The 22323-nt window shown below is 44.5% G+C and overlaps 1 protein-coding gene across 3 annotated transcripts in view; it reads left to right on the plus strand.

Moving 5' to 3' along the window:
• Nucleotides 1-22323, plus strand: part of LOC139107836 (cell adhesion molecule 2-like) — a 115529-nt gene that overhangs the window by 76580 nt on the left and 16626 nt on the right. Inside the window, exon 1 of one of the 3 annotated variants that reach the window (XM_070665698.1) lies at nucleotides 15832-16117. The exons of the other annotated variants lie outside the window; for them this stretch is intronic. Within the exon in view, the coding sequence (XP_070521799.1) occupies nucleotides 16048-16117 (70 nt within the window). The 5' untranslated portion in view covers nucleotides 15832-16047. Of the gene's footprint in view, nucleotides 1-15831; nucleotides 16118-22323 lie in introns of those variants that run through there. 3 annotated transcript variants of the gene reach the window in all.

Consider the following 22323-nt stretch of genomic DNA (forward strand, 5'->3'; position numbering starts at 1 on the left):
GAGGCTTTGAACGCGTCACCCTGCGTTTGAATACAAAGCCCAAACCCGAAGGTGCTCAGACTTGAACGTCACAATTGTGCGCGCGACGACGTTAAAAAAAAAAAAGAAAAAAAAAGAAAGAAAACCATCCTGTATAACTCTAACAAGTTTCTAACAATTCTATCCCACCGAGTTCCATCCAGTCGAAAGATTCCGTCAAGACTGAGGGACAAAAAGCCCGGGGTGAATGGGATTATTGGCCGCCTGGTCGTGTTTCGCGGTAATAAAAAAAAAATCTTTCATATTCGCGGGGGAAAAAAAATCTTTCCGTGCCTGTAATGACGAATAGTTACGTTTTGAATACGGGGCCACGGTATAATACGGCTGAATCGGCGGCGTTTATAATGGCGGTAAAGCTGACGTGAACCGTACTCAACAGGCTGGAGCGAATTGATATTTCGGCGCGCTATTTTGTTTTGAGTCTTATTACGCGAAATGGTACTTGTCGCGTTTTGCGCGTGTTACAGCCGCACGAACGGGGACGAGACAGACAGAGAAAGGGTAGGAAAACGGGAGTAGCCACTTGTACGGACCACTCGTATTTATGAACGGGAACGTAGTTTACTATCTTGACTTCGAATTAACTCAATCCCGTTAACACGGCACTCGACTGCCTAGTGTCGTTTCGCCGTTCCGGAAATGGCGCAAACACCGTAATCGTGTACACAGGAAGAGATATCGTAACTGCTTTTCGTCCATGTCTCGTAATAAAGGCCAACAATTCAGTTGGAGTAGCGTCACGACGGAAAGATAACGTACGGCATCGAGCATTACCACGAAATATGAATACGTACGTAGCTTCTTACACGTATGTAATTTTATAGATATAATCGAGGCACGTATTTCTTTTCTTTCGGACAGAATCGGCAAATGAGCAGACGAGTAATATTAGTGCGGATCGATCAGTATCTCGTATTCTCCAGATAGTATCACGTTTGAATTTGATTAACTATCTCGAGCGAGACTGAGTTCTGTTTAAACTATATAAATTCTATTTTTTGTTGTAATTAAAGTTTCGTGGCTCATGAATAATATTCCGAGATTATATAATAATAGCTGCGCGGGCTCGCGAAATATTAACGGAACGGCAACATTTCACGAATTTCGACACGCGATACAAAACTACGCGAAGAAAATGAATAAGGTTTTATTTTCCGGTTCTCAAGTCGGAAGACAAAACGAGAGGAGGAGAAAAAGAAAGAAAAAAAAAAAAAAAAAAAAACTCGGCGAAGTCACGATGATATGTTGTGGCGATATCAACAATTCCAAAGCTGTTAATATAGAATTGACGCACAGAGAGAATATCACGTTTGTGCATTGCTAATGGGTATTCAGACAGAGTTTACTTGAATTAAAAATCAAGCGTTAGCATATCCCTCCCTCCTTGCAAATCCTAACCGAGGACAAATCGATTTTAGTTGGACAGTTATTTAATAAACTAGTACCGCGACCTAATTTCATGTACAAAAGATTTTACTGTGCTCTATCTGATATCAAAAAGAGGACGGATGCTGCCGTTTCCGCAAAGGGACTCTCCAATTACTGCCATATTTTATTGATCCTCTCAACGGTTGAGTGCTGTAGGAAATATTCAAATTGTTCGTGAGTGGCACGCCTCTGAGTGCTTGTTTCTTGACCGAGCGATATAAATTGAAAAAGACGAAGATGCAAATAGAGATCTTAGAAGTCAGAAGCCGGAACCCATCCAAGGTATGAAATGTTACGGTTTCGTATCGGCACGTCAGATACTCGTAAAGTATTAGCTTTGCTATTGGAAAAAAAAAAAGAAAAAAAAAGTAAAATGAAAAATTTCGATCGCTTATCGCGTAAATGGAACAATGGCGTAACAAATAATTGTAGGTATACGTATGATATCGATAAATATACTTTCGAATTTTAAACATCGCCCGCCCTATATTTTATCGAATATGTGAAAACTCAACCGCGTATCGTATAAGCAGAGGAAATTTTGACAAGACGTAATATTGTATTATAATGCATTCAATATTTAATAAAATATTGAAAATTTATTCTTTGTCGTCATGAATTTTGTATTTTGCTAAGAATAAATTATTCAGTGCGCTGTTTCGATTTAACATTATAAATTTATGATAATTTAATATAACTTACATTAATGATATAATACATAATACTCCACAATCAGTGCGTTGTAACACCGTATTCCGGAGATAAATATTATAAACCGAAAAAAAAACTTTGAAATAAAAATATCACAGTGGATTTAAAATTAAGGATTAATCGTTGATGCATACCGCATAAAACCGATGCGTTAATAAATAATTATATTTATAGAAAAGTGGAAAAGTTTATTTTTCAAAAATTTCTCTTTTTTTTTCTAATTTATATGATACGATACGTATATTGAAAAACTCGGTAAGTATTATTTTCTCTGTGCTACGGCAGTTTATATAATATTTAATCTAAGGAAGATATAGAGAGGTCAAATGCGGACCTTTCAAATTCTACTAAGGCAACATACGTAGGTGGAAGGAAAAATAAAATTGTATTCTTAAATATTAATATTACTCTTTGCTCAAATTTTATAAATATTAATTTACTTGTGTTTTATGTGATATACGCGTATGTCAATATCTTTTTCCAATAAAGCGGCTATGGCACTTTATGCTTGCGAGATATTTTTCGGAAAAAAGAAAAAAAATATATATATATATTTAAGTTATTATTTCTGCAGCACGGTAATGAATTAATATCACTTGTTGATAGAAAGAACGTAATTGACATTGCAAATTTCTTTTCATATTTCGAACCACTAAATTGTAGTCTGAAACATTTTCTTAGCTCGGGGGCTTAATACTATGGCTAACTTAGTGGATGAAACCGCGCTCTGGTCGGACGGACGCATTAGCTCCGCTACTTCGAAAATTCCAACTTCCGTGCGCATAAGAGAGGACGATGCGAAGGATTACAATGGAACGCGTCTTCTTAGCTCTCGAAAGTCCTTCCGGCGTTTCTCCGCCGAAATGTTGTAAAGCAGAACCGTGTATTTCATCGAGATTTTCATGATTGAAATAGCTTTCGCGTTAATTGAGCAATCGATTTAAAAAAAAATTTAATCGCTACAAAAACGAGAAGCGACAGATAATGTAATAGAAAAGCATATTAAAAATATAATGAAAATATTAAATTACAAGTATTTTGTTACAGCGGATTACAAAGAATTTAATTCCGCAAACGGATATTTGTTTCGATAAATCATATACGAGAGCTCGAAAAATACTATGAAAAAAAAAAAAAAAACCGATATAAAAAATAAATTAGTTTTCGTGATTTCGTTATTATCCGTATTACATAAACTAAAACGTATATGATTATCAGAGATTATTTGCCGCATTAATTTTACTTAGTCATTATTCATAATATGCATTGTAAATACTTGATCAACATTGTACATTTCTAAATACCCCGCGCAGATAATTCCAAAGCAATATATACACATATTATCCAATTATTTTCTAAATAAAATGATTCTATCTACCTGTTGAATTAGCAATTCTCTTCGAGTAATGAGACGTATGCATAAACAAAAATTTGCGTTTAATTTATAATTTATCATTCCGTCTATAATATACTTTAATTTAACGATGCATTGACGCACTAAATTTTTAAGTAGAATATATATATATATATTATTTTTTTCCTTTTTTGTAACGTAAACCGATTCTTTTCATCAGTCCGCGTATAAGAAAGGGGAGAAGAATAAGGACCTTCAAAAAAGAACTTGCACTCAAGTCTGATTGATGTCAATTTCTCTTTAAACGGTGTTCTCGGTTGTCGGTGACGTTTCTTGTCACGGTCAGTCGCGACGCGACAGTTTCGTCGAATTTGTCAGAACGTCTGTCGTCGAAAGGAAAGGAAAAAGCGCCGAAAGAAATTGACGCGCCACAATAACAGTTTCGGGCGCGGCCCATTACTGGCCCATAATTGTCTCCCGAGGCTATAATAGAATGAGCGTAACGGTGGCTATAACAGTTGGCGTATACCGCCAATTCAATCCAATGAAGAATGAAGCGTGAGAGATCGAGAGAGAGGATACCGTTCGCGCGTGGCCCGGCACGTGCCCCGATCCATTCCACCAGCCGCCAACCAGCCAGCCCTTCGTATTTGCACAGGAATAACCTTGCAGGAAAGAATAACTCTCCTCGGCTATCAGCGCGAATCGCGCGATGAATGAACCATTTCGCTAAGCACTCGTGCGCGCCGATTTCCGTCGCGATAAAAGATTCGAGGTAAAACGGGGCCTCGAGCGGCAGAATTTTCGGAAAAATCCTTTCTCCTCGATAAAGAGATACGCGGTGCTATCAAACGGCTATTACGGGAACACTTGGCCGCCAGAAAAGTAAATGATCGTTATCAAGTATTAAGGTTACACCTCGGTGCACGTTGCACGTAATCCGCCTTGCATTTGCTGTAAGCGGAAAGTTTATGCGTAAACTCGCGCCCGTAAATTAACGCAGGCCGGGGATTGTTTTGCCGCAATTTATATTACGATTTAAACGAGAGGCACGATACAAGGGGAATTATATAAATCGGAGAGTGAAATTTAGCGGAAATAGTAAATCCGCGTTAGCAGCGGAAAGCAACGGCGAGACAAGAATGTTTCGGACGAGGTGTTGTTTGCGATTCCTTTTCAGTCGCGTTTACGACGAAAAGAGGGAATTTCTAACGTCCGTCCATTTACCCGCGTGTGATCCAGCCGGGGTATCCGGGAGAAAGCACCCCGACTCCGAAACCGGCTGGCTGGCTGGCTGGCTCAAAAGAGGGCGAAAGAGGTACGAAGTAAAACGTAAAATCACACCGATCTCATTCGCCTCTTTCCTTTACACCGAGCTGTTACGCGGCCCCGCCATTTTCCGAGGAATCAGTCCAAGCGGCGAGTTCGTCCACGATCGTATCTTCGTCAGATTTACTGCTTCAGCGTATCATTGAATGTTATTCGAGAAGGAGCGCGAATTTCCTCGCGCAAGAAAATAACTATCTCGGCGCGCGCGGGGAAACAACGACATTCGCCCCGGAGTTTGCGTACGCTTACACATCCCTCGTAATCCCGCCTGCCTTTACTTCTCGCACCGAGTCGCTCCGCCTGTGTTCCGAGAGATATCTACTGAATTAAGATACCGAGACGACGCTGCTGCGGTACGATATATAATTAAATCTTCTTGCATCCCGCGAGGCGAACGTGACGCGACGCGACGCGACGCGCTTCTTCCTCTCACCGTGATGCACGGTAATTTTTTATAAGTCGCAGTAAATATGCGTTTCCTCTTGGTCGCGTTCTATCAAAATGACGATTTTTATTTGCCGAGCGATCGGAGCGCAAATTATCGCGCCGTGGAATTTCATCAAAGCGACCGCGCGATATTTCAATAGAGAAAAGAGAGAAAAAAAAAAAAAAAATGAGGTAGAGAATCTTATCTACCGTGGAGAAATTGCGAGTATCGAATAAAACGTGCAATGAATTTAATGCACGATGCGCGATTTATTAACGGATGTAGACAATGATGTTATCCTCTAACGTCGGGATTCTAAGTAAGGAGGACCAAGTTGTATCGACCAACTTGATTAACCTGATTCTGTTATACTCGACTGTTCGCTCTCATTATATTATCTTGGATTACGGTATTATCAATAGACTTTGGCGTAGAGCTCGGTTTAGGAGTGCTGACCAGCGGGGCAACGTACCTAATTGAATAGTTACCTTATAAGCCGTGACATGACATCGACGACTCGATATCGGGTATTTTGTTTTCGCTTCGATGTTACGTAAAGAACAATGCCGACGGGCGGGTAATCGCGTATTAGAAAATAAGCCTACGAGAGTAGCGTTGAATCGATTAGCAGTCGGCTAACAGCGTAAAAAAAATCATACCGTAATCGCCCAACTTTTCCGCCGCCTCGGCCGCCACCCTCGTTTTTCTCACATTACGTAAGATAGAGCCGGGGGTGGACTGCGAAGCGGCTGCTCAAAATACAGTAAATTTGTAAGTCGTCCGAGGCGAGCGCCGGCAACTTATTTCAGCCGTTTCATTAGCGTTTAGAGGCGAGACAACTTTAAGAAACGACGACGTCGCCGCGGCAGCTTTTTAATCGCGTCCTACGGTGAAAAGCACAGTAAAGAGCAAACGGCGACGCCGTGAAACAACCCACGCTAGACCATTAAGTGTCTTTATTTAATTTTTCTGATATGAAAGAAAAGGTTGGTTTTTTTAATTTTTTTTTTTTTTGACAATTTACCGTATTTTTACGATTAAATTCGATTACAACTCCTTAGCGGACGAGAAAAAAAGGGATTTTCTTGCGAGAATAAAAAAAAGGATTTGCAAAAAAAAATAAATTGTTTTCGAATTATCTCAGGATCGATTAATCAAACAGCGTAGCGGGGATTGAAGATCAATTTCGGGGCATTCTACGAACAATCAATTTCTCACACGGTGCCGCAGTTTTTAGCGGAGTTAACCCCGCGGATAGAGAACGGATACAATAGATCGCGCTACAGCGACAATCAATTCAAGTTTAAAGTCGGCAGCGGAGCACTTCGGAAATGTAGCCGTGAATGTTACATATCGGCCTCGTCCATTCGCTCTCTCGCAAATATCGCGATACGAAAACCCATCGGCCGGACCGGCACGGAAGTAAAGGAATGCTTTTTCGTCGACGCGGTAATAGCGGCACGTTCGTCTTCAGGAGGGGGGGAAGGGGAAGAGGGCATTTTGTTTCCGAGGAAGCATGCGAGCAAGTTTCCGCCATTATCCGGCTTTTTATTCGGCCGGAATTAAGAACACAGATCATGCCAGACGACCATTATGTAACTTTCGCGTTATCGTCCCGTTTAACATCCCGGTTTTCTCTCGGAAGGCGCGGCGGAGGAGGCCGCCGCCGTGAGAACGATCTCCAGTTCTCGGGGACGGCAACTTTTAAGCTCGCATAATTTTTTAAGCAACCCCACCCGGCGTAAGTGCTGCGTCGCGCCGTCGCCGCGCAATTTTATCGGCGTGTCAACGATAGGTCAGCCCCCGTAAGTCGCCGCGTCTTAAACTTGCGGACAATACGTTCCCTCGTGTCGATAGGACGCAATCTAGGCGGTACGTCTTCACTTCCGTCGCGATAGCCGCAACAATTCAGCGCCGCGGTTCGAACGATATAATTAAACAAAACAACGAAAACGAAAGAAAACAAAGAAAATTACGGCGAGCGAAACTCTTTGATCGACGAGCGCACGACGGACGTAACGTCTACCTTTGATTCAGCGACCAAGTTTAATCGTCCAGCAGTTTATTCTCCGTGCGATCGTGCGCTAGTCACGCGACGTGTACATTCATCGGAGATACGAAATGCCGCATGGAAATGAGTTTACGCGTTACGAGCGATATAAGCGCAATAATTGTCCCTACAATAATTTAAATCGCCCCCAAATGTAAATCGCGGAATAAATACATTATCGCCGGCGCGGTGCATTCGTTATTACGTTCATGAATTAAACGACGAATGAATTACAATGATCGCGGGCTTTCGGTCCGTTATCGCTCGTTCCTGACAACTTGAGCCCTCGACGGCAAGATCGCGGAATCGGGAAATGCGCACAAATAATGAGAGAAGAAGAGAGAAATGAAGGGAACGGTCTATGTCGAAACGCCGGTGCGCCCCGGGATTCATGATTTCTTAAATAGCTCCGCAGTAAGTGCCTGGCAATTCGCTTCATTTACATCGTCAACACGTAAACGATGCAAGCGCAACGAGCGACGGAATTAATGCGTACCTTTTGCGACGGCGTCTTCCGTCCTTTCCCTTTCCCTTTAGCCGCGACGAGCGCGGCCCTCGATAAAATTATCCCCGCGGGAGTGACATTTTCGCGAATTAGTTAATTGAGCCGAAAACCACCGCGTTACCTTTCGATTTTTATCGAAAATTTATCCGTAAATGGCAACCGTTTTGATTACAGACGATATCGCTGCCGCTTTTCCGCTCCCCGCGTGCATGTTATTACTTTAAAAACGATTTAATTCAATATTTGATATCGTGTGTACAGAACTTTTCGCAATATTATTTCGTTTGTTTGTTTCATATCAATTAACAAACGCTGGTTAAAAAAGATGAAAGCGGCGCGACCGGAGTGAGAGGTGCGCGGATTGCGAATCAGGACGGATAAATTTCCGAATAAAATAGCTATTCACTTTATACTCTTTTCCCCATCATGCGAGGTTCCCGCTCGCGAGTTTCACTTTTTTTCCTTAATTAGTTTAACAGTATCTCTGCGTGTAGTCCGACTTAATGAAAATGTTTCAATTTGAAGATTGGCTGTAATTAAAAAATTCATTATGCGTTTTTTTTTGTTATTTTTTTTGCTTTTTTTTTTTTAATTCGTTATCGCCGCTGAAACGCTTCCTCGCTTTCCCGTTCGGCTCGAAATGTAGCGAAGTTTCAAGAGGAGAGGAGAGAAAAAAAAAAAATCGATGCTGAAAGTTTCATTGGTCTGCGTGTTAATTTTGATACGAGCCAACCAGACGAGCACGATGCACATAAAAATCGCCCCAGACGATAACCATCTAACTTTCATGCCGGCCGTCATGCCCGCGTCGACGTTCCACGTGTGGTGGACATCATTGACGTAAAAGCGACAAGAGAGGAACGAGAGGAAGCGAAACGTCGACATACATATCTTTGATTACCCGTTACATTTTTTATGCCACGTGTCCGCGCCAGCTGAATAAAGAGAAGAAAAACAGTTTTCAATTAAATAATATATTTCTTTCCGACGGTGGCGGATTAAATATCCACGGTTCCGCGGCACGTGAAGATCATTTCATGCAAAACTCCGCACACATCAAAGGAACATTGATGAAAATAAAAATTTCCATTAAAACAACAAGATCCGCGCGCCGCGCGACTTTTCCACGCTTTACAGAGCAACAAAAGTCTAGTCTCTGCTCCTTCATTGATTTTCTTTTACGTACGACACGGAACGCGGGTGTCTCCGGATATCTTGATCCGCCGGTATTCGGGGATTCGCGTCTGAATAACGTATTTGCAAGGACGAGCTCGGAAGCAAATCGCACCGGGCGATTTCTACGGAGAAAGTGCAGAGCGGGGAGGAGCGGTGGAGAGAAACGACTAAATTTGGCTAGCCGGCTAAAAATTCAAATCGTCTGAATGCTAAGCATCCGGGAGCTTATCTGCTCGCCAGACTGCGGAATTAAGATCGATATGCGGGATCGTTCCGTCTGGCGGCGGGGCCCGGCCGCGTTTCTTGCAGAACCCTACGGTAATGTCCGTCGAAGAGTTACAACGCCGCCTGGCACCGTCGAAAGCAGCAGCGCCAGCATCTCGGAACGTGAAGGAAATTCCTCAACCCGCTGGCTGCCTGCATTTTTTACATCTTATATTTATGCAATATTTATCAGCGCAAAATTTTCTGTCCGCAATCTGAGCGACATTACATCGACCCAGCTCTCCCCCCGGTGTAGACGCCGAAATTTCTCGGTTAGATTAAACCTGGCTGAATATAAATCATGTTCAATACATTTTTAACAGAGTTTCGTTAATTTGATTTTCTTTCTAGAAGAGGGTTTCTAATACCGTGATTTTACGCGATATGTAAGTGTACACGTAAATCAAATTTTAAATTTAGACTAAAAATGAAACGAATAAATTGTTTAAATTTTAAAGACGTGACAAATCTCATCAATGTAGATACTCGAAATGTAACATTAACTTTTTTAATTTGGCTTAACCCGTTTTATTCAGCTGTATTTTTATGTCGATTTTAGTTATTTTCAAATATATCGATTACGAGTTGTGAATTAGACTGCTAATTACGCGTAATATATGCTTTCTACACAAACTGATATCTCTTTCTCTCTCTCTCTCTCTCTTTTACAAAAGTATCCTAACCATAATCCACTTCGAAGCTGTCAGAAATTTGAGAACGTTACAGAGTTATCCATCCATAAATGGAGATCCAAATGCGAGCGATCTATTGTAATTACCATCGCCTGTTCCGAACTTCCGGTTAATCCACTCGACGGCAATCATTTCATCAAATGGTTTTCGAATATCGATTGGCGCTCATTTTACAGGATATAAAACCGACACGTTTGTACCGTGCTATTTTCAATTGTTATATAATGGACCTTGCCTCTAATACACAGTGTTCATACGCGTAGTCTGCATTTCAATATGCATAATTAAATGCGCAAATCGCCAAATGACTGACGAGTGCGACGGTCGGCAAAGGGAGGCAAAAAAAAAAAAAAAATGAATTTAAAAAAAAGTGCCGGAGCGTCACTTTCAACAGGTCGTTATTCTCTTGTCGCTTGCGAATTCATTAAATCGCGTTTAATCAATTACGCACGTTCGACATCTTCTTCCGCTACTTTCCGAACCGACTTTTCAACCAATTTGCGATATCGTTTGAAATATTTATTCGACGGCGAATCGACTGCGCGACGATCCAGTAAATACGCGATGCATTTAATCGGCGCGGGCAAGCGCGCGGGCAAGCGCGCGTCCGAGCCTTCCAAAAAGTTTCTTCTCCCCCGATGTTGATCCTGTTACCAGAGAGCCAGAGGATTAAGCACGATACACGGACGATTGCCTTACACGATCACCAAGTAACTTTCACGTTATCGTCTCATCCACTGGCCGTTTATCCTGTGCAGCTCGACGCCAGTCGGCCAAAGAAGAACCGGCCGGGAGTGCGCTAAGGCGAGAAAGCTATCGAGTTACGGAAACTCCCGAGTGTGAAGGAAACTCTTTAATGTTTTCACCGCGTTCTTTCCTTCTGCCCTCACTTCGCTCGCGAAAATTTATTTAATCGACGCAACGCGAAATGAGCGATACCTAACGAATTTCGGATGCGTCCCGAGTGGAAGTTCATCTAGCCGTTCTGATTTCGTGGCTATTAAATTGATTAAATTCCTTAGCTAGTAACCAGCTTGGTGCTGGCTGTAATAATGAACTGGGAAAGCTAGATATCTAAACGTTTTTCGCCGCGTGCTATTTTATTGCGTGTACTGACGCGCGCTCGACTGCCGAGTCCGCCGGCCGCCGCGGTCAGTTGGGAGCACGTGGATGTTTATCTCGACCGGTGGTCATTTTACCTTAGCGCGGGGCCTCCACGTGGTAAGGGGAGGCCGCGTGGTCGGCGGGCCCGGAGGTCAACGGCCGCGGCAGTCAAGCGCGCGTAGGAATAGGTCAGTAAGCGCAATAAAATAGCATGCGGCGAAAAATGTTCATATATTTAGTTTTTTCTAACTCATTATTAACTAGTAATAATTATTTATTACTTAAGCGTTTGGAGGAGTTATATTTCTGGCTCGGTGCTGGACAGTTTTGCTAGACAGCCACGAGATAAACTACAAATTAGTTAGTCATTAAATAATGGTTAAACTCAATTTCCACTCGGATTGTTTCGCATAACGGTCTAAACAAAAATTCGCGGGTCCGATCGCAGGCGAATATCAGGTTTAATGGTCTCGTCGATCAGTTTTAGTCGCCTCCAACTTTCCTCCGTCGCCCTCTCTTAATGTTTAATCGAGCGAAGAGGATGGGAATCTATTTGTTGGAGTCTTAATATCGCTCGAAGACAGATAATCAAATATTGAAAGAATATATGATATCCTACTTGGAGGATATTTTTCACCATAGATATTTTTCTTCTATTTCCGAGTCAATGGATAGGAATGATTGTTACAATTTCCAAGCATTGAGATGACCTCTCTTTATCTTTTCGCGAGATATATCCGCGCAACATTGAGCGTGTTAAATAAAGCCAACGAAATTCCAATCGTCTGAAAACTCCGCGGCGACTGATCTTGTTATCAGATTACGGGATTCAGCTCGATACACAGGAAATCATTTCGAACGATCAACGGTGAATCTTAACACGCGCCTCTGGCACTTGTCCACGCTGTTTTTTTTTTTTCTTTTATCAATAAAATCTTATGAAATAAAAAGAAAACACGACGAAAATACATATATATGTGAGAAAGGCAGAAATTTGCGTTATAAGAATATCCTATTTGCATAAGAGCGAAAAAGAAGGAAGAAAAAGAGAACAGCCAAGCGCGATAACTTCACAAATGCGAAAGAGATTCTATAATATCACGGCGCGTATCTCGTGGCAACGAGAAACTATGCGAAACACTCTTCCACCTGCTTTATGTAACGTGTAACTATGCAAAGAGCGCGACGAAGACGCGACTCTGATTCGATCCTCGAATAACGTTTAACACTAGTGGTATACCGTTTGCGCCAATATTATGCTTCTATGTCGTTAGCAGAATTTCCTCTTTTCCAAAAGTTAGAAAATCGTCGGATCGTCAAAATTAATTAACAGATTCTGCGTGCAATTTTCTCCACCGCGGGGAAAAAAAAAGAAACTTAAAAAGTCCTTGTGTCTATGCAGAGAGCAACTACTTTTCTCCAAACGTAACTATTTATATAGCGGTCCCGATTACCGCTGAAGATTAAAGAGCGTGAAAGCGCAATGGACAGACTGAAAAATGTAGGAATCTCTCAAGTAGAAAGCCGGATTACTCACGTTTAAAATTCCCTGACGGACAAAATCGCCGCTTCGATCTTTCCAGTATTACAAGACCGCCGGCGTTATTTCAGCAAGCGCAGGAGAACTATAAGGGGGCAGGCTAGATAGAAAAGCGAAAAACCGCAAAAGTCTATCAAGTGCCCTATTTGGAATTTGGTGGTTGAAACGATTGCTTTGGGTGCTTCCGCCTTAAAAAATAACCGCTAGACCGATCGCTGTTAAAAATTAAATAATGCAAAATCGAAATAGAGAGGAAAAAAAAGAGAAAAAAAAAATGCAAGAATTTATCGGGCAAACAAATAAAATTATATTTGTCCGAAATTCGTCGATGTTCAAAATCTATCGTTTCAATCTTTGCAATTGTAAATAAAAAAAAAAAAAAAAAAAAGAAAAAAATCTATCAGCAATTCGTATAAAGGTGTACAGCAGTTAAAAGCCAAAAGGGAGCGAAATATTGGTGGAAGGATAAAATAATGTTGAAGTCAATTGAGAGGCGAAATTCGGGATTTTACGGCGGCCGAGATTCCGAGCGAGCGGTGGAAATGACCGTTCGCTCTCGCTCGTCTCCACGGTGTTAAATTACCGCCCTTATTTGGACAAGTACGAAAGATCCTCCGCGGATGCGAGACCGAAGGGATTTAACGCCAGGATCCCGTTACCGGGACAAAGGATTAAAGCTCGATGCACGGACGATCACCAACTAACTTTCGCCTTATCCTCCCATTTCCCGTTTCTCGCCGCAAGCTCGCCTGCACTCGCCGTGGTAACGTGGCGGAGTGAGTACGGGGGCGAGAAACCTGTCAAGTGCAATAACTCGAAATGCGAGAGAAATTCTTTCGCTATATATGGGGGTGCTCCTTTCCCCCCCTTTCTACCCCCCCGAGTGCGAGTGGCTGCATGAAACGCCCTACCTCTTATTCTTTTTACGCCTTTTTTTTTTACGTAACGCGTAGAAGAAGCCCATTACGCCGCTGCGGGCGAGTTGATACCCCGAGCTTATGGTTCAAATAAGGAATAATACTCATCCCGAGATTTCCCGGAGTACCGGCTGTGTAGCTACATATCTCGAGTAGCTACGCGTCGCGAAGGCTGGCATACATTAATTACGTTCGTTAACGTAACGTTGTTTTCTTTTACTCGCGATTTAGACTTGTAATTGTACCGCGCACCGTCGCCGGAACAGGCACCGCTATTACGTTGACGTTGACGGATTCGTAATTTTGAAATGTATCGATTCAAGTTGCACGCAATGCGTGATAAAAATTAAATAAAGTTTTTTGAGGAATAAAAAGGAAAAACAATTTAGTATTACGTGTGGGTAATCAGATATCGATACCTACCGAGGCTTAAAACGGTATCCTCTCAAGCATTAAAATCCTATCTATCTATCTATCTATATATATACGTATTATTTCGAACACGACGCGTTAGAGAGAATGTTGTACGTATCAGAAAATATATCGTTCAAACGAATCGGAATCATATGGGCAAATTTTTTTTTTTCTCTCCAATCAAATTCAATCGGGACAGAAATGAAGTAGATTTGATTTATAAATAAAATATATCTTGAATTCTCTGGCAAATGTCATTGGGCGGTCTAGCAGGACAATCGCGGGACGATGACTCTCCTTACACTCTCGGGCCAACAATGGAGCCACGTCGTTCGAGCCACTCGGAATTTCGGATTTATGGCGAGAAGCATATTCCATATGGCAGCGTCCAAGAAGCGTACGTACGCCCGCAATTCCTCCATAAATTCGAAAATCTCGAGAGTCGCGCCGGATACTCCCAGAGGGATCGCCGGTCGATCCTATTACCGGGCCACAGGATTAAGCCCGATGTACGGAAGATCGCCCCGGACGATCGCCAACTAACTTCCGCGTTATCCTCTCGTCCGCCGATCGTTTTTCCCGCAGCGGAGACCCGACGTCGTGGTAGCGGCGGCGCGCGGCGGTACGGAGCGGTCCGATGTGAGGAAACGACGACGACGACGACGCGATACGCCGGCGAGTTCGAGAGAGGGACAGACGGCAGCCTCCGTCCGCGCTCCACCGACCGGAGCGTATTTCGCCAATTTCGTTAGCGCCCGCACGGACGCGCGGGCGCGCGCTCTCACCCTCCGCTGCGCATACACGCACGTACCTACACCCGCGCGCGCGCGCGAACGTGGAAGTGAGAAACGCGTATGTACGAAACGCACCGAAAGAGAGAGGCGGTCCTCGCGCCAGAAAGAGAGAGACGGAAGATTTTGCAGCGATCATCGACTTGGAGAACGGCGCAGTCGCCCAGGAACCAACTCGAACTCACTCACCCTGCCCGCCCCCTACTTCCCCGCTTTCCGTCCCGCTACCCTCTCTCGCTCTCGTGGACTCCCCTCGACCTCTACCCGATCGTTCTATCCTTCTCGCCCGCTTTTCGCCCCGCGCTGCCAGGTGGTCTTCTACCCTCCTCAAGCGCCGCCACCATCGGGCACAACCACCTCCACCGCCAGAACCACTGCCATCACCTCCACCACCACCAGCACCACAGTCGGCAGCGGTACCAGCAGCAGCAGCAGCAGTAGCAGTAGCAGTTGCAGCAGCAGCAGCAGTACTGCCGTCGCTACCACCTCCTTGACACTTCGTCGCATCTCTCTCTCTTTTTCTCTTTCTCTCTTCCTCACTCCTTCCGTCTCTCCTCTCTTTCCCTCGTACGTCCCCCTCCCCTTCGCCCCGTTCCTTTCGACTCGCCGCACCGACCCTCTCGCGTGCGCCTCGGCGCCTCGTCCTCCTCCGGTACCGATGCCGCAGTACTGACTGCTTTCCGCGGAAGGTGGAAACCCGTGTAACGCGGCCGTATATAGATTTTCAATTAGTCAAGGGGCGGCTGTGTAGGAAATTATGTGTCGCGTGTCGCCGCGAGTCACCGCGAGTACTTGAAAAACCCGTCGCCGCCGCCGACGCCGTCAGCATCGTGCTATTCGGATCTCGCTACCCTTTGCGATTCTCGTTGCGCGCGCGAGTGGAGAAACCGCGTGCGCCTCCCGCGCGCGGGTACCGCGTCGCGTCTTATTGCGCGCGTGTTGCGCTTCGTTGCGGCCGGTCAACGTGGAAAGATCGATTGCTCACCGACGCGTTTCAGAGAGAAGAAAAAAAAAAAAAAAAAAAAAACGGGCAACAAAAAGGAAAGGAAAAGCGCGTACGAGTTCGCGACGGTCGAGTGTTTACCGGGATCACGTTGTGGACTCGATTCCTATCCTATCTCCCGTTCGTCCTGTGTGAAGAACGATGACGACTTATCGGCAGTGACAGCGGTCGCGAAGGTACGGAGATAGATTCGATCTCCGCCTGCCACGTCGCGTTGCGCTGCGTTGCGCCGCGCCGAGCGCATCATCATCGCGGAGCGTCCCCGGCGATCTTGGAGAACCAGGATCACTCGCGGGAGCGAGGATGTTGCGCGCGGCCTTCGCCGTCCTACTGCCCCGGCTCCTCATATTGTTGTCGCTGCTGATCCATTCAGGTACGCGATCGGTCATATTTCTCAGATAAAGTGCAATATATTACACCGCGCGAGACGCGGATCGAGAGAGACGGATTTTGTCGCATCTAGGTTTCTAAGGCGCACTTCGTTCTTCTCGGATAAGCGTATAACTTTCACAATCGAATAAAGCGACGTTCTATTAAAGTCTCGGAGTGGATTTTTAACACCGAAATCGGTAGAGAAACGACGCGAGAGAATGAGAAAGAGAGAGAGAAATGTATGTATAATCAGAACTGCAAATAGTTGTGATTTGATAACCATTGATAACACGCTACATGCTAAAAGATTTTAATACTTAGAAATATATATTTCACATAAGCCGGATGGGTAAATTTTATAAGATTAAAAAAAAAAAAAGACTCTGAATAGGATTGAGTTAAATTGAATCGCGAACGTAAAACTATCTTCAGTCCGTGCAGTGAAGATGTGGTCACTATTGTGAATCGGCGTCGACAATAACGAATCTACGGGAACAAAGCCCTCCCTGCGAGCAGGAGGTACCGAAATTCCATTTTTTTTTCGTGCGTACGCGCGTTTGACGTGCCAGGCATATTTTCATTGTTCCGTCCAAGTTCAATAGCATGAATCGCAACTGATTTGCGAAATAAAGCGCCGCGCGAAAAAATAATTCGAGCTACTTCGCTCGCCCACCGCGATGAGGTTCATTATATGAGATGCGAATTAGTAAATTAACGAACCAGCTAAACGCTCGACGCAAATGTCGCAATTATCTTGAAATCGCTCGATTAAATCGCCGACAAAGAGGGGCCGGATATGTACGCGTGTATTGACAAATGCATACCCTTGTGCACGGCTCGTCTAGCTTGCTCGCGCGCGGCAAAATGCAACGTGACATGGAGGAATAAAAACCAGAAGAATAAAAGCTAGACGAATAAAAGCTAGTACACAAAGCGCCATGCATTTATGTATATCCATGCAAAGCGCCGGGAATAACAATATCTAGTCGCGTTTACGAAAGACCTCTTCGATCGCGATAAACAAAAATTCGCGAGTCGATATAATTGAATTACGGCGAAGTTATCGGGCCGGCAGAGAATCTCGAAGAGTCAAATGGAATTTAAATGGCCGCGTCTCGGTTTACACAGCGACGGTGGCTCGCGAATTATTTTCGCTCAGCCTGAATAAATTGGAATAACAGCCGGGCAGAAAAATCGCCGAAATCTCCCACGCCGCTCCGTACTTTTTCCTTCGCATTATATCGGTCCAATCGAACCCGCGGTGTTTCGCTTCGAAATTAGTTGGCTGATTTAACTCCCCCGGTCTGGTATCGAGCGCATTTTTAGTATCCACGACGGAACTTTGTTTTAAGTTCGTACTTAATTAAAACACTCGCCGTGCGATCGCGAGGCATGGCCGCCACCGCCGCCGACCGTCTTTACCTATGAAATACCGAGTTTGTGGAGTGTATAACTACTGTTTGCGAATCGGTCGAGATAATGGAACGGTCGGCGGTGGCGACGACGACGGTGGCGGCGGCTTCGAACAAACCATTGTCGTTCGGGAACGATGGGGGTTGCCCTTTCACCGCGCTTCGTCGTGCGCATCGATCGCCATAAACAAAATTCAGAAATTGTCACTAAAGAAGTTGCAAAATACCACCCTTCTTTTTTTTATTTTCAGTCCTCGATGTTCGGCGTTCATCGAACCCGCCCGGCGTGCCCTCGCGATTGAATTGAATTTAGTTGACCGCTTTAACCCAATTCTCTTTTGACGAACGTATTTTTAGCGAGCCGCCACCGCCGCCGCGCGAAATTTTCGCCGCGATCTCTTAATTAATTAAAACATTCGACACGCGAGCGGCGTCTTCGCGTATGGTGCTCGAGTTTGCGATGGGTAACTAATCGTTTGTAAATCGACGGACGGGGTCGGTGGTAATGGGACGATCGACAGCTTCAAACAGCGATTATCGTTCGGAAATTGCCCCCCTTCAGCTCGCAACTACACATCAACCGTAGTCGGAATAAACCCGTACGATTTAGCGCGTCTTACCGGCCAGCCGTTAAATGCGCATTGTCACGTTACGTTCGTTTAAGTGAGATTAAGATTTCTAAGAACGTCTTTACGATCACGTTTTATTTATAACGGCCAATTACCGTACCTCGCCTCGTTTATCTCATTGCGATACGCCTCGCGAGATCGCGCGATACTATTTTAAAGCGCGCCGAACTACGGCGCGTATCTGACCCGCGCAATTTGCAAATTATTATTATTACCGTGTTTGCGAGAATTAACATATCGCGGCTGCGCACACACTTTTCGACGATACGCGTGACCGGTTATCGGATGACAGAGCTATTTGTACAAATGTTTTCGCTTCATTATACATTCTAAAATTTACATATTGGCTATTCGTGGGAAAATATATTCTACCGATTGATAACTATTTTAAAGTTAAAAATCGAACGGGTCTAATTTTCGGCAGAACGGCAGTAATATTTAATCTTGAAAAACAGAACGCCATAAATATATCTATATGTATAAATTAGATATATATATATATGTGTACACGGGATGTAATATTTTACGTCAAAATAACATGACATCTGTTATTCATTAGGACGACTCGATGTTCTTTAATTTTGAACGTGTCCAAAAACGGAAACGACGAATCGAATATTTATAAATTAACTCATTTCACCCCTCGATCCAACCTGAACCTTCTGAAGCTAATCCGCGAAGAAACGACCGAAATCTACGTAGCGGCGAGCCTAAAATAACAACGATAGTCGAGGAAAGAGAAAAAGAAATATAACGCGAAATTTGCATTCCCTGGCCAACAAGCGTCACGGATTATTCAAAGTATTTCATACCGCGGCAAATCGCGAAAATTTCATTCGCACGGGCGAACCAGGGCGGGAGAGGAGAATGAGAGAGGAGAGAAAAAAAAAAAAAAGCAACCCATGCGTTGCGTACCCCTCGTTAAATGCATAAACTCGCCCCGCATTAGCGCGCGTGGGCGACGTCGCGTAAAAATGTCAAGACCCAGCCGATATCGCGGCCACGACAATTAAAGAGCCTGAATACTCGGGACACTTGCGGAAGAGCGTCAGCGAGGTCGACGGCGGCGGCGGCACTTAGCCATCGACCGGTCAACGCGAGCGGACCCGATTTCAAAGTTAAATCGAGTTTGAACTTTGAACCGCGATCGCGACGCTGGAACCAAAACCTGATGGCAAAGTGTGTGGGACTGAGAGTTAACGCACGCTATCGTGGCTCCGCCGGTTCGAAACCGAAAGAACACGACTTCTCGCTTATCGTCATCGCGGCCGGCGGTTTCCTTTCCCGCGAGCGCGAACGGCGACGATGCGTCTTTTCGAGGGACGTTTCCCAATCGGAGCCCACCGCGAACGGGCACGGCCGTGTGAGGCAATCCGCGTTACGGCGGCGATCTCGCACGAGGATTTCGGAATCGGTAGATAGCGTTCGCGCGAAACTGTGTTACAATGGATCGTTAACCCAAGTACCATAATTGGCTCAATTTCCAATAAAGCCCGACCGAATGGCGGCGGCACTGTACGACTCCGCTTAAATAAAACAATACCACGCACACCGACACTTTGCTCGCTCCCCGCGTCGCTCCTCTCCCCGAGCCCCTCCACTTTCAGCTCCCTCCTCGCTCGATGAATCTCCATGCAAAACAGTAATCAAAGATACTACATTTTTTATCGCGCGTACCGCGCGCGACGTCGCGCATAATTTAATATATAAAACGTCCGGCAAACTTAATTATGTTCAGACGAGATTTATTAGCCTGTCACGAGTGTCCCGTCATTTCTCGCGGGCGGAAAACTGACGGACCCCGATACAAAAGTATCGAATCAGATATTGATTCATGAATCCTCGTGCTCGCGGATTTTACAATTTCACGCCAAGGTACGATACTCTTGTAAAAGCTCTTATGAAAGCTCGGGGACCCCATCAAGTTTTAAGAGGGAATTGATTAATAAATTCATTTATTTAATTCAATCCATTTTCAGATACAAATGAATCTGACTTGATACGAAATGCTCGATAAGATTAAATTTTATACCATTATCAATGTAGAATCTTGTTCAGCTGCGATAATCTCCATTTCTCTTGCTAAATGAATTTTTCCGTCTATATTCTTTTTATTTGCTCGCTTTATCCAAAGGTGACGGTCGCATAAATCGATAGCGGATGTCGCAGACAGGAGAAGGGTGGACGGGCTTTGTTTAATAATTGTCTCATAATCTCGAATCTCCGCGCTACGTGATCACGCACGTCGCCGCACTCGTCGTTGTCGGAAGATAACAAAGCGGGCGCGTTGTATTTTTTATATTCGCGAGCCCGTATGTATCTCGCGCTCGCTCGCTTCGCATACAGCGAGTTTCCAAGCGGCGAGTCCCCCTCCCCGCGTCGTTAAAATAAACAGAATCACTTGTCGAGGTAATTCTGCTTATCACTCTCTCCGCATGCATCGCGGAGGTTTACGATACGCCCGTGAATAAATAAAAAGATATATGCACGCGCAAGTAAAAGAGGTATCGGACGTCGATTGCGTGCCCGTTCTCTACCTCGGCAATTCTCACCTGGTTCGACAATGCGGTGCGTAACCCGCCCTCGACTCCCAACGACGCCTCCTCGCACATAATTTTCCTCCGGTTTCGGGCTTATTTTACGGCCTTAATTTACCTCTAGGAGGCGGTAAATTTAATATTTTTTTTTTATCTGCCCAGTCGCTCCCCTACCACCACCGCCACCTCTAATTTCATATCATTTGAATGTGGAAAAACGCGAAAAAATATCGCGATGCCCCGGATAAGGAGTGCATGTACCGTTTAACACGACCGTTTGTCCGAATGATTAACACCCACGTGTTCCCGTCCCGGACATACCTCTTTTACTTTTTTTTTTGCGATATAAACATATAATTTTACAGCCTGCTTGTATGCTCATATTCCGAGTCTTGATTTAAGCTATTTTTTTTTTTTTTAACACCGAAACCGTAGTTAAGCGTGGCAATAAAATGAAGCGAAAATTGCTCAGATCTCGAAACTGGATTTTTTAGATGGCGTCATAAAAAAAAAGAAAGAGAGAGAAAGAGGGAGAGAGAGAGAGAAAAGAGATACTACCAAAAAGTTTCGCAGAGATCGTGTAAAAATGTTTCACAAGTAATTTAACAAGCCGCCTGCTCGCTCAACGAGCGAGAAGCACCAGTAAAAAGACTTATTCATGCATCGGATATATAATTATTGCGCGTGTATTTTGTTCGTCTAGCTTGAAAGGATTCCCGTTGGCAGACAACGGCGAAGCACGCGGCGCGGCGTAACTTGTTCCTTTTCGCGGGCCATTAATTACACACGCGAAGCAAATCTATCGGAAAGCATTATCATCGCGGCACGTCAAAATTATGTACTTACCCGGGCATCCCGCTGTTCGCGCTGCTGCGCCGTGATTAATTACAGCAACTCGATCGTTTTATCACTTTTTCCGCCCGTCGTGAAGCGCTATATCGCCGTAACGTTATACGAGACGGTTACGGATTCGACGAAGACCGCAAATAAAACGCATAATTACGCCCTTTTTCCCTTCGCTCGTGCTGTTAACCCGAGTTAACCGGCTTATCTTTTATCCCGTTTTCCGATTCGCCGTTCGCCTTAACTTTGACTTATACCGCACTCCCCGAGACGCCTGTATTGTATTCCCGCAACGCGTATCCATTCGTACACGGATGGCTGACTTTAGCAGATTCTTTTCCTCGGTTGAGCCCTTATTACACGGGAAATTCCAATATTTGTGTGCTTGAGGAGGGAAAACAGCGCGCACGGTCGTAGCTATCGCAGCGCGCGAGCGAGTGAGCAGATAAAATAATAAGGCAACAAACGATCGCGACTCCTCCACCTACCAACCTACCCTACCATCCTTCCTTCCTTCCTTCCTTCCTTCCTTCTACCCACGAAATCCGGCCGAGTGATATACGCACGTCGGATTTTCCTCTCGCCTCTTTATTACGAAATGACGACGAGTTTAATTCGTATATCGCTGTACTCGCACGGCGGATATTAAAATAATCACACGCTCGAATAGACTAATAATACATAATATGAGTAATAATGGAACTAATGCAGCATATGCATTTCAATTACAAATATTGCCACACGCGCATGCTGAAACATCAGAGCCGTAGATGCGGGCTCGAGTGC

This window comes from Cardiocondyla obscurior, linkage group LG14 (assembly GCF_019399895.1).
Source record: "Cardiocondyla obscurior isolate alpha-2009 linkage group LG14, Cobs3.1, whole genome shotgun sequence".
NCBI classification, from domain to species: domain Eukaryota; kingdom Metazoa; phylum Arthropoda; class Insecta; order Hymenoptera; family Formicidae; genus Cardiocondyla; species Cardiocondyla obscurior.